This window comes from Liolophura sinensis, chromosome 6 (genome assembly GCF_032854445.1).
Source record: "Liolophura sinensis isolate JHLJ2023 chromosome 6, CUHK_Ljap_v2, whole genome shotgun sequence".
Taxonomy (NCBI): Eukaryota; Metazoa; Mollusca; class Polyplacophora; order Chitonida; family Chitonidae; genus Liolophura; species Liolophura sinensis.
This window is the reverse complement of record NC_088300.1, coordinates 32872664-32885976: the sequence shown is the minus strand read 5'-3', so window position 1 is coordinate 32885976 and position 13313 is coordinate 32872664. Positions and strand designations below refer to the sequence as shown.

At 39.1% G+C, this 13313-nt stretch overlaps 2 protein-coding genes across 2 annotated transcripts; both read left to right on the top strand.

The window, feature by feature from the left end:
* Nucleotides 1–251: 251 nt before the first annotated feature.
* Nucleotides 252–3499, top strand: LOC135467110 (ferritin, middle subunit-like). The gene is made up of 5 exons (XM_064744870.1): nucleotides 252–357; nucleotides 1183–1295; nucleotides 2248–2394; nucleotides 2644–2769; nucleotides 3305–3499. The coding sequence occupies exons 1-5, from the start codon at nucleotides 252–254 to the stop codon at nucleotides 3497–3499; spliced, it is 687 nt and encodes a 228-aa protein (XP_064600940.1).
* A 1778-nt stretch (nucleotides 3500–5277) lies between these two features.
* Nucleotides 5278–8911, top strand: LOC135469012 (ferritin light chain, oocyte isoform-like). Its single transcript, XM_064747528.1, has 5 exons — nucleotides 5278–5436; nucleotides 6000–6109; nucleotides 7716–7862; nucleotides 8237–8362; nucleotides 8615–8911. The coding sequence occupies exons 1-5, from the start codon at nucleotides 5331–5333 to the stop codon at nucleotides 8807–8809; spliced, it is 684 nt and encodes a 227-aa protein (XP_064603598.1). The 5' UTR covers nucleotides 5278–5330; the 3' UTR covers nucleotides 8810–8911.
* Nucleotides 8912–13313: the final 4402 nt, after the last annotated feature.

Sequence of the window (13313 nt, the reverse complement as noted above, 5' to 3'; positions counted from 1 at the left end):
GTTGTATGTAAATCTTGTTGGATCACTCTTTCTCCAAAGGATTGTGGGGTATTTTCTGTGACACACTGATGACCCGAAACAGTCAATATTCGGAGAGGTCATAAAAATTCGACTTCGTCCCTGGGAGACAATGGAATGGCCCAGTCATCTGTTAGACTTTGACCCCGGGCCCTGGACTCAGGTGAGTATATAACGTGGTGGTCACCTGGAGTGGACACCCTCAGATCTGCTGCATTCTCAGGTGTTACAAGATGAAGACTTGGCTGTTGGTGTCGGTGCTGTGTCTAGCTGCCGTGGCGTACGGCCGGAGATATCAGTATGAAGACGATGGACTGGACGATATGATGATGGGAGATGGCAAGTGCTTTTGTGTTTTTTAATTTTTCACACCTGCTTGGACGATCGGCAAAATGGGAAGATTCACAAAGGGACTTATTTGAATAGTTACTCAAACAGGTGAAATCTGAATGGAAAATTTCTTTCCCGCCGTTTCATCCAGTGAAATGGTGATCCTTTTTTTCTCTTTCTCTCTGACCGTAATACGGAATTGTATCTTTGGTTATCATTTTTATAATGAAAATGCTAAACGTCATTGACAGAACTTAAAGCAACGCTTTGAAATCCGATTGGAATTTATCTGCACTTCCGGTCAAAGCTCTCATTCGTCACTATAATCAATAGTTGAGACTTACCTGTATGAGATTATCACTTCTGTTCAACGGTAAAATGGACTTCCACTCTTTATCTCTCAGTAGACTCGCGGCCATGTTGGATCTCTAACAAAAAATTTCAGTGGTCTCTCATGGAGAGCTAGATTTACTGTATGCAAGTGATCATGACTTTCTTTTGTTACACATCCAACTATTCCCTTAATCAGCCGCAGATATTTCATTAAATTAATATACTCTTACACAGGTATTTGATATTCATTGTAATTTGACAGCTTACTGTATAAATAATTCTTTTAACTGGAAATAAAATGGCTTGTTCACTGTTCCGCCTTCAAGCCAGTGGTGACATATTATCTCTCTTCAGCTTCTCAAGATATTTACAATCTGCTAGTGTATCTTTACATGAAATGGCCTTAGCGCAATCTGTTAATGTGTCATTCAGCGGTTAAACCTTTCGGTCGCCTGTTACTCCATGGAATATTAATCGAGAGTATATTGCGTTAACTTTCAGAAGGGAAGGGTGGTGATAACATGATTTTACAAAACTGGGACCCCGGCTGCTCCCAGAAAATCAACGCACTTATTCACCGCGAGATCGAGTCCACCTTCCAGTACATCGCCATTGTAAGTACAACGCAACGTATTAGGCGTTAAGTAACCAGGTCTTGTTTTAATGTGATTGTATGTTAACTATGATGATAACACAGTATTTTGAGTAATTCTAGACTAGTGACGTCTAACAAGTTGCAGTTAACACCACTGCATATTTTTTGGCCTAATTCCTCTCAAGTCGTTGTGCTAGGGGGCGTGTAAATTGCTACTCTTTGTGCATTTACATGCACAGTTAGAATAAAACTCTGACTCAGGTAAATTGACAAGAGGCCTGATTTCATCGGTTACGCGTGACTATTTGCCAGCTATCACACACTGTCGTCGCTGCTCTGGTCTTACTCTCCATGCTGTACGTCTTTAATTATATTAATATAACGGTTTCACTTGTGCCCATCATCACTATGTCCAATATGAAATGGGTATCTGTCCACCATCAAATGTCACATCATCAAGCAAGGTGGTCTTCTCTTTGTTCAGTGACGTTGATGAATGAAAATTTAGCATATTTTGAAAACCGTCTTTGTCCACTAATATGTCATAACATTACGACCTGATTGGAGAGATGGACTCAGCTTGTAGTATCTCAGCACTTGACTAATGAGGACGCGATTTCAAATCCAGTCCTCGCTGTTGATGTACAACACCTCACAGAAATGAGACAAAAATCTGAAGAAATCACGTTTCAAAGATCTGAGTCTAGAAATTCAAGTGCTCGTGTTAACCAGCGAATGGCTTTCATTATTCAAAGAGCTTTTACAATTATTCTCTGACATGGATTATTGTTGTAATGGCATTGCCTTTGAAGGTCTTCTGTGTATAAAACCGGTGTATAATGCATTAAAACGTACCTGGAAACTTTACCTGAATAAAGATTACTTCTTGCTATCAAGCTTTACATCAGTCTATCACTCATGCTAACTCACTCTCCGATGTCATCAATAGAGAAATGTATTGTTTATTTCAGGCCACATTCTTCCGGCGTCACGATGTCGACATTATCGGCATGTCTTTGATGTTCAACGCATGGGCGAGGATGAAGATTAACCTGGCTAAGGACTTGATGATGTACTTGGTGAAGCGAGGGGCAGATGTTCAGTTCAAGGACGTGTCGGTAAGACCACATCTACCCAAGTGCTATACTTTATATATTGGAAATAGTTTAGAATAGTTTTGCAGTTTTCGCCTAACTTTTTACAGCTGTAACTTTTCTGTTTTTAAAACTTAACCAATTAAGAAACGTTTAATTCTCGTTCTGCGGTTATCTGTTAATTCTGCTTTCAACAGGGCTAGCAATCCTCAATTCTGATGTTTGGAGACCAGTTTGGAGAAGGAAGTATTTCCGTAACGTTTTTAATTTCAGAAACCCAGCGAGACGCAATGGTCGGACCCGGGTGCAGCTCTCTCGCTGGCACTCCGTACTGAGAAAGAAATCGCGGATAAAGTGAACGACCTGGCCAAACACGCAACTAATCACAACGACCATCATGTAAGTTCAAAATCTTCTTTCGGGATTTGATATAATTCAAAACGGACAATAACTCCTGACGATATATTTCAGAAAGAATATATGGCTTCATTGAATTCATTCGCATAGACCATTCCTTGCCTCTTTCAACCATCATTGAAACCTGTAGACAGACTCTCTTTCGTCAAATTATTACCCTATATACTTTCTTAGTTCTTTGGTGGTTTTTGTTGAACGTTGTTTTGGAAATTGGGTCTCGCGGTTATCGATCAGTGACATTTATTTTGACTGAGAACTGCTATACTAATGTTTCCGCAGACTCCTGGATTCACCTGACAAAAGAGTTTGCTTCCACAGACTTCCAAGCACTTAAAATCAAGATAATTTTAAGAAGCAGACTTTTTTGTAGAACCCGAATTTAAAACTTTATTGTTGTGCTCACCAAACTATTGCACAGAAGCACTTATTCGGTAAATAACAGAATTTATCTATGTGAATGTAACGATAGCGCATTTATTACATTAACGGTTTGAATTCCCTTTATATTTTCCCTTAGTTGCTCGGATACATTGAAAGTAAACTCGCCAATACTCAGGCTGACAACGTCTTTGAGGTCGCTGCACTCATCAATAAACTCAGCAGGGGAGGTAACAAGTTTGGTCTGATGAGCATCAACCAGCAGATGGTGAAAAAGTACAAAGACTACGTTGACTGCGAAAGTGACACCGAGAAGTACAAGTGGAACTATTAGACAACCGTGCCCACATGATATTTTCTCAACTCCGTAAACCTGTTGCAAAATACTTTCTCATTTTACCTTGCATTGACAACTTGTAGAACGCATTTTGGACTTTTTTGAATAAAGAAATTTTTTTAAGAACTAAAATGCTTTGTTAAATATTTGTGAGTGGTAATATACGTTTGGCACTATGAACCCATAACCTAGTTAGTGTAAGAGATGAAATGTGAAAAAAGTGTTTATTATTTTTAATCAAACATCGTACGACTGAGGGAATACTACTTTGTACGGGAAACACTGGCTTTAACTTATGTGTTTATCTGCTTGGACTCGAACTCACGGCAGGACCAGAGCGATGTATGGTCCCCCGATCTATTGCATGGTAAAACAATATGCCAATAATATTGGCCAAAGGCAAATGTATCCTCAACAAAGTAACATTACTTGACGTAAATCAAAACTAAAATCAGTTTTATTATTGGATATGGACATGTGAATACGTTCTGTGTGGTAATCTGTAAAACGAATTTGAGCGCCAAAACACAAAACAAGCTGAAAATGTTTAACTGGTCGTGTACAACGAAGTACCCATCGATATATGTATACTATATGAATCCAAAAACTTCCACGATCTTGTGAGCCATCACTCGTATACAAATGAAGGGGTGTGCTTTTGACATGAGCTTTTGACCTCGCCTTTAGGCCTCGCTTTTATCTGCAGTTGTTCTTTTGAGTGTGTCATTGTGAACTAAGAGTACAGTATACCTGAAACGTCGATGAGCAGGTTTCATTTGCTCTCAGTGGCGTTGCACTAAAAAGCTGATTTTTTTGTACGCCCTTGAATATTCTTAGGGCTAGGTTTATTTATTTATTTTTCTGATTAATGGACTTGAACGCATAGCGATCACATGGTACCGCGCTGACACTAATCACTCGGCCACGCAGGCCCCTACCTTCTGCCAGATTGACTGCCACCTTTCGTTAGGAGGTTTGTCAGGTACCTAACTATGTGCAGTAGTTTCCTTTGAACTGTGCTTGGTTTCCTCTTTACATAAACCTGACCAATTGAAACATTTATGGCCCAATGACAATAATTCAAGAAATTCGAACTGTTTTGTTACCACGGAATCCAATCTCTGCCGGATTTTACCTATTAACTATGAGTTTATATGAGTTTATAAAATAGGCTCCAGTCAGGCGTAAAACAAGTTTTGTCAGAATTTGTTCGTTATTAAAACAGATTTTGCTACAGGTAGAACCAATACGTGCATGTTTATATTGTCGTTCAGCAGGGCCTCCGTGGCCGAGGTTGATAGCGTCACCTCTCAGGCCGAACGTGGGAAGGTCTGCCAGCAAACTACTTTATTTAATATGAAACATTTTACAACGAAGAGCGATGGGTACTGCTGGTTTCCTGACCATATATGTCAATTATCAATCGTATGTCAATTTACCTGAGAGGCATTTGATGTTTGAAACATAACTGTCCAGGAGGGAACTTGTCCAGTCTAACATAACCAGACGCTGGATTTCGTCAGGTGTTAAAATGTGTCATTTTGACTTCACCAGCAATGAAAGGTTGTATGCAAATTACGTTTATCGTAGGGTCGTTCTTTGTCTGAAGGAGGGTGACTGAAGTATTTTCTGTGACACATGGATGAACCCAGACAACAAACAGTCTGAGGTGGAGGTCAAAAAAGCTCGACTTCGTCCCTGGGAGACAATGGAATGGCCCAATCAGCTGTTAGACTTTACCCCCGGCCCACAAAGTCAGATGAGTATATAACAAGTAGTCACCTAGTGTCGATACCCTCAGATCTGCTGCATTCTCAGGTGTTACAAGATGAAGACTTGGCTGTTGGTGTCGGTGCTGTGTCTAGCTGCCGTGGCGTACGGCCGGAGATATCAGTATGAACACGAAGACCTGGACGATGAAATGATGGGAGATGGTAAGACTTTCTTTCTCGTCTTCACACCTGCTCAGGTGAACGTCAGAAAGGAAAGATTAATGCTACTGTAAATATAGCTAGGTTAATAATGGCTGGTTTCTAAGAGACAGCTCCGTTTATCAAGTTTTTTTTTTTGAAATTTCTCTTTCAGACTGGTAAGAGGTTTCCTTTGTAATAGAGGTACTTAATTTTACATTAACTAGACTCTTTTTTATCACTAGGCGTATATGCCCTCCATCAGAGCATGAATTTAGTGAAATTTAGAAAGTACGATCATATAAATACTAATCAACATTTCATGGAAGAATCTTTATCTCCAAATGGTATTTAGTATTCATTTTAATTCAACAACTTTCTGTGCGCATGAATTTATTATATTTTTATGAAATATTTTGTTTATTAATATTAAGTACGAAGATTTCTCTGTTAACAGCTCTACCGCCATTACGTTGATATCATATTACTTTAAAATAACAAATATACTATATACGTAATGATGATGTGAGATTGCACTTATCTGCTGGTGAACTGACATATACTGAATACATGTGTCTATGTTTCAGAAGGGAAATCTGGCCCTGGTATCTTACAAAACTGGGACGCAGACTGCGCCAAAATGATTAACAACTTGATTCACACTGAGATCGAGACCACATTTCAGTACATCGCCATTGTAAGTACAATGTCCGCTCACGTGACAATCCGCTCACGTGACAGGATGTTTATTTCTTAAAAAGTCGTTTATGATACGAGTCAAGACTTACTAATTCAGTATTGTAAATGTAGTCTGTACTCTCGCTATTTCACCTGTGTCTTCAGTGCGTTTATCATGAACATAGAAAAGGGAAGTAGTTTTCTAGCCATACATCTGGCCGCCATCACAGAAGTAAAAAAATTCTTGCGTTCAACGTTTAATCGTTTTTTGTACCATATGATTGTTTGCGTTTAAATGCCCAGCAAATAACAAACAACGCTGACATAACGAGCCATAGTACATACATACATTTCTTGGCGTGTTATAGAAACGCTTGTTTGTTGGAGTTGAGTTTTCCTCTAGCAGACTTATCAGTAATGTACCGTAGTTTTGCTTAGCTTTCACATTGTCGGCTAGCTTATCAGGATCGCAATGAGCTAGAATGAGAATGGTTAGCCCTCTATAAAGGGAAGTAAATCTTGAATGAGAATGGTCAGCCCTCTATAAAGGGAAGCAAATCTTGTCCTCCACCTTCATAGTTTACCAGGATTGCACTGAGGTGGAATGTGACCACCAGTCCGCGACAAAGGGAAGTAAATCATGTAAATCAAAGAATAGCAGTGTTCCAAAGTTTACCAGGATTGCATTAAGCTGAAATGGGACCACCAGTCCTCTACAAAAGGAAGTAAATCCTGTAGCTTTAAGAACAGCAGTGTTCCCCACCTTCCAAAGTTTACCAGTATCGCATTACCAGCCTTCTACAAAGGGAAGCAAACAGCTCTTGAGACACCAATGTCCTGGTCCTACTCTAATAACACTACCAGTTATTTTAGTAACAACAGATGTAGTCATGAATCACTTGTTTTGTTCATCAAGTGATCACCGACAATTCTTATTCTATCGGTTGTAAGATTTCCTTTCTTTGGTGAATCGATTAGATAAGTTTTTCCAAGTTATTACTGCAGATCTGGTGTATAAATGATATTACTTCATGTGCCTCCACTCTTAGTTTTTTTAATTATTAAGATAATCACATCAATATAGATACCCTGGCCAGAATCTCTGGCGTTCAGCTTCATCTGCTTCGTCTATTATCGTTGACGATTTGTATTTGAACGCCTGTTTCGATGCCTACATACTAACGGAGTCTTAATCATCGGCATTATCTCCCTTGCATCGATATTTCTTCCATTATCTTTTTGCGATTTGAGGGGTCTCCGTAGCCAGGTGGTTAAGGTGCCAGCGCGGTGCAATGACCCAGGAGGATCTCTCCAATACGGTAGTAGTGAGTTCAAGTCCGCCAACATCTTGCGGATTATCAGGGCTCTGCCCGGTTTCCTTCCACCATACTGATGGCCACCGTCGTACTAGTGAAATATTCTTGAGTACAGCGTAAAACAAATACATAAATATTGCTATTTAAAGATTGAGCTGTCCAAATACTCATTCGTTTAACAAACAACCCCAGCATAGTGTCCGTTGCAGCATGATGTAACTGAGGAAAATATGCTTCAGTCCATTTTCAATCCATCATTCAAACTCATCGTCACATGTCACCAATAAAAGCTCGCAATGCTTATTTCAGGCCACATTCTTCCGGCGTCACGATGTCGACATTATCGGCATGTCTTTGATGTTCAACGCCTGGGCGAGAATGAAGATTAACCTGGCTAAGGACATGATGATGTACTTGGTGAAACGAGGGGCAGGTGTCGAGTTCAAAGATGTGAAGGTGAGACCATATGTACACAAATCTACGTTTATATTATACGTGTGTTTGGAATTAAGTAGACATTGGTATTGAAGTAATCAACTCTGGTCACTTTTGATGTCTGTGTACGTTAAACTACTTGAAAGTTATTACCATTATAAACGTGTAGAATACCTGAAGAAGATGGTCATCAATACAGTCTTATGATTCTTCGATCTGAACCTAAGTAAATATGAATAGAGGGAATAAATGCGAATACACATGAACAGCATGTCTTGGGTATATGAATTGTTTCAAGAGTTTTGACGAATCTCAAAACTGAGACTCTCAATTTCTGCAGCCGATCAGCTTTGAGAAGAATCTTACCGTATACTTCCGGTCTGTTTTCATTTCAGAAACCCAGTGAGACGCAGTGGGCGGACCCGGGTGCAGCTCTGTCGGTGGCACTTCGTACTGAGAAGGGAATCGCAGATAAAGTGAACGAATTGGCCAAACATGCAGCCAATCACAACGACTATCATGTAAACAATTCACAACAGCTTATCGCTTCTGGTTCTTGCGTGCAAAAAATCCAAACATCACTTTCAGTGGTCTAGAATTTTAACCTGTACAGTTTAAATCAAGATAATATGAAAGAAAACTCCGGCATCAGATTTTTGGCTGACTGTAACTTAAAGCTTATGACACTGCTTAGGATTTCTATTCGGAAAAATAGACAGCGATGACGTTTTCATTCCATTAATGGTTTGAATTCCCTTTATATTTTTCCTCAGCTTCTCGGATACATTGAAGAGAAACTCACCAATACTCAGGCTGACAACGTCTTTGAGGTCGCTGCACTCATCAATAAACTCAGCAGGGGAGGTAACAAGTTCGGTCTGATGAGCATCAATCAACAGATGGTGAAAAAGTACAAAGACTACGTTGACTGCGAAAGTGACACCGAGAAGTACAAGTGGAACTATTAGACAACTGTGACCACATGATATTTTCTCAACTGCGTTGATCCTTAGATATGTTGTAAAATACTTTCTCATTTTGCCTTGCCCTGAATAAAGATTTTTTTTAAAGAAACTGATGATTTGCCATGAATTTGCGAGTTAAAGTCTATATTTAGTCGCACAGAGTAATACTTCCTTCACGTTTCAAGTTACTTAGCTCAAAAGAAAAAAAAACCCACTTGATCAAATATATATATGCATCGATAAAGTATCCCATACATTAAAAAACACATTTTTGTTATTTTTGCGATGTTGCATAACATTAACGTTTTGTGTGACCTGTGCATGTATTTTCTTAAATAGTAGCAAATTACACGTTCTCTAGCACTTCTTCAGCGGAATTACGTAAAAAAACGTATGGCCTATACCTTGACATTGCTGTGCAGATGAAAATCTGTCATACTGTTCGCCAATCACTTGCCAAAGGATGCCGGTTTATTCCAGATACTCTGGTTCCCTTTTACCCATAAAACTATCGGACGTACAAAGTGAAAAAATTTAGAGAACGGTGTAAAACAAACAAACAAACAAAAATAAATAAATAGTTCTGAAAAGGTAAATTAACGCAAACAGATGTTAATGGCATGTGACGACGGAAAGCATCAGTTTAAAAAAAAAGGTCCGTATATTGTCCTTGTACCACGGATAATCATGTGCAAGCAATGTCAGAAGATAAGACCGTCGACCGTCGGTGTAATCCTTAAAAATGACCTTTTGACACCGGGATCTGAAAATCATATTTTCGACAACAGATGTTGTTCGTGTGCGCTAGGCTCTACGTTCGTTGAAGACCACTGAGTTTCCATTGTGTCGCGCAAGTTTGTAGGTCACACATTAGAAAGTTCATTAGTAATGTGCTGAAGGACGTGGTTTGGCTCCTCCCCTCATACTGATCGCATAAATCAGTAACAGTATACGAAAATGCCTGAGTAGGCCTATGTCGTTAAATGACAACTGAAAAAATGCGTGAATAAAAATCTAAGGAAAAGATCAGTGACGGCTGTGTGATATGGGAAATGATCATACGCCGTCGCGGGCTTTTGTCAGTTTACCTCAGGTATTTGTTCCAACTGTTCGCAACATTCACGATGTCTAGCTCCATGACTTGATTAGAATTAGATAAATAATGCAGTGATGTCAACAGCAATTTATTAAACGACATTGTTTTGAATCACGCAAAATGAGAATGCTGTGTTGTCGTCACATTTAATAAACAATAAAAAAAAACGATGCTTTCACGCGCAAGGCACTTTACTGCGTTTTTGCTGTCTTCCGCATTGAATTGAGTGACCCGATTGGTCGACAATTATTGACCGATTCAATTCGATAGCAAGAACTCACTGCCTCGGGTGACGTCATAATTAAAAGCAAGCTGCATGCTGGACAATGGGCGTGGAGGGTAATTTGTTTTACAATGGCTGAACCAACAAGCGGTTAGAACGAACTCCATACAGTAACACAGCCTGCACTACCGTCTCTGGGAATAGACTACACGGCTTTAATTTCCTTACATCCATTTCTAAATCCACACCGCTGTGAGATTATATACTACAACAGATAACATAACAATCATTTTTTGAGGTTATATCATATTAAAGCGTGAAAACAACTTCGAATATGGCAGTGTCAATAACAGAGTTTACTGTTTACTTTTAAGTCGATAGCTGTTTAAATGACTGGTGTCCGTCAAAACACGTTGAACTCCGTCTAATACCCCAGCATGGTTTTTGAATAATTATGACGTCACTCGAGGCAATGGGTTCTGGCATCATTTACCTTGCAACAATATGGGTTTCCAACATATTCATGTGTAGAGCTTGTGTTTTTACGTGTCACTGACTAAAGGCAATTTTGGTAGCGAATGTGACTGGTTTTATAGTGAATTGAATTTAGGCAGCTATCCGGTCTGATTACCGATTAAGAAAATCAGTCGACCAGTTATACTCATTGGTTGATTGATATCTTGGTTTGTAGCTGATCACTGGCTGAGTAATCGGTTGGTCAGTGGGCTATTCACCAAAGTTTAGATTTTGATTTAGATTTTTTATTATACAACAATACTGAAATATCCAATACAGACATGGCTAGAATGTTGCTAGTCATAAAGGAATGTACACATTATTCTGGCTGGGTGAAAAACCTCAAGATTAACTCAACCCCCGCCTTCACAAATTCTTGTTTACTTGTTCACAAATTCTTCTTTACTCGCTGAATGACTGAATGATAAATTTATTACAATGCATCAAATTTTCATGATTTTCATTAATTTGTACTCCTGATGCTCCACATTCATTGTACGTTCTGTTTTTCGTTAAGTACCAGATATAGGCAATACTGGTTTCACATCTTTCATTTGTTTCTTAACTGGTTGACTTTGAGTATCAATGGATGAAAGGACAGCAGTATTTTATGGTCTTATGCGCGCGAATGCATTCCTGGTTGTATTTGTCAGCTTGCAGACGTTCACTGGATTCGTCCAATCGCTGGAGAGCTTTTGAGTTTACGAGCGCGGAAGGCTAATGACTGCTGCTCCCGGTATGGAATTGAAGGGCATCGCTGGATTAACTTCCGTGTAGAGAACGTAGATGATGTATATCCCTGAGGGATGTCACGACTGATGATCAGAGCGAGTTCAATGACGTCAAAGAACGCTGGTGTGTTATGGGAAAGAACAGAAAGTATGGAACGTAAAAGTGTAAAGATAAATGATACATATACATGTGCAGATAATCGACTGCTTTGATCCCGTTAATCTGATGGCTAATGGCTAATCACCAAACGACTCCAGTATAATGCGTTATACGATACGGTTTAATCAAGAATAAATTCCAGACGTCTCATTCCCCACTCCCGACAAATATTCTCAAGAATTGGGACACTTGATTATATTTATCCGATTGAGTGTAAATGGCACCATTATATTCATACCTGTATAAAACTGTTCACTTTCACTATTCGACTTCCTGTGGCATAAATTGGGCTGATATCAAACGTGCTCAGTGTATCTAATTGCATGCCAGACATATAGTTTATATCAGCAAAATCACAGCACCAGCAAGTAACAGATTTGATATGGTGATACTTCTGGACTGAGCTCCATAATTAATTATCAACATTTATTAATCATATTTTGAATAATTTATATACATTTGTATATGTTAAAAAGTTTAAACGTTGGGCCTTTTCCTCTGTCATTAATACAGCTGTGATAAACTCATTGAATCTACAGAATTATTTACGACGCACAATGTACTTCATAAATTTCTGTATTCAGATTCGTTTGTCCCGAAACTTAAATCGTTGGATGAAGGATTCCTTGACTGATACCGAGTGAGTGTCATTTAAGAATAGGCCAGACAAATTGACCAAAAACCGGATTCGAAACCTAGGCGAATTGAACTGACGAAGAAAACTCGAGGTGATTTTGCACCCACTCTCTCTGTGGTGAGGTTGGGGATACAAGAGAGCAGCAACGGCAGTGTGATAAAGATAGTAGTAAATTTCATACATAGCCTTTGAAATCTGACGTCTTTTCAATTTACATGTACTTAAGTTAGAGGTTTATTCCAAGTGTTGATTTAAATGCTTAAATAACAGTCATTTCAACGACACCTAAAGACGTTTGGCATTCGTGGCTTTATACTATTTTACAATAACGTATACTGATCTTAAGTATTGTTAGCTTATATGTATTAATGAGACAGGAGCCAGTCAACCAAGGCATCTTCTCCAGTCTTATCGTACTGAATACACGGTGAAAGCCACACAAGTCCTTTCCCCTCTGGGAGCACCCCATCTATTCCCGACTCTTTCAGACGAGAGAACAGACCGCGCTTTGAAATTAACCCGTGTCTTAAGGCTCTATTATGGGAAACACTTAGACAATAGCTGGCATAAGAATTTGTCAGGCTTGTTAGAGAGTTTACTGCAGCGTCAGTTACCGCTAGTCATTACTCGAGAGCATCAATACGTCTTTGTAAAGGAGAGACAAGGCGGAGAATGGCTTAAGAACTAGATAGATGAGAGAGGGACAGCGATGCACCTTCGCTTCGTCCGCCGTTAGATCAGGCTTCCATCTATTAACCCAGTTTCTGCCAACCTTTTCTGCCAAGCCGTCACTCAGCTTTCGAGAATCATCGGACTGTCATCTTAGGATATGTCTAATTTACTTATTTATCAAATATAAATCAACTTCTTTAAAAAAATATCTTTTAGTAAAAACAAAACACGCTTAAAATGCAACAAACTATATATAAGTTTATATTATCTCACTGGTGATAGCACTCAAAGTGTTTGCAATACTGGCTATTATTAAAATAGAAACCGCAGAGTTTGTTTTAGACGCCAAGTTAATTTCATAATCCGGAGAAAATGGCACTAACTGGATTTTAATGTCTTTGTGAAATAGCTGATAAATCGTGTTAGGAAAGAATGACTACAGCAGCAAATGGTCTGCAAAGGAAGCATATTT

Coding starts and splice junctions, on each gene's coding strand:
- LOC135467110 (XM_064744870.1), top strand. CDS start 252: ATGAAGACTTGGCTGTTGGTGTCGGTGCTGTGTCTAGCTGCCGTGGCG. Junction 1,296..2,247: donor CCTTCCAGTACATCGCCATT/GTAAGTACAACG, acceptor TGTTTATTTCAG/GCCACATTCTTCCGGCGTCA. Junction 2,395..2,643: donor TTCAGTTCAAGGACGTGTCG/GTAAGACCACAT, acceptor TTTTAATTTCAG/AAACCCAGCGAGACGCAATG.
- LOC135469012 (XM_064747528.1), top strand. CDS start 5,331: ATGAAGACTTGGCTGTTGGTGTCGGTGCTGTGTCTAGCTGCCGTGGCG. Junction 7,863..8,236: donor TCGAGTTCAAAGATGTGAAG/GTGAGACCATAT, acceptor TTTTCATTTCAG/AAACCCAGTGAGACGCAGTG. Junction 8,363..8,614: donor CCAATCACAACGACTATCAT/GTAAACAATTCA, acceptor ATTTTTCCTCAG/CTTCTCGGATACATTGAAGA.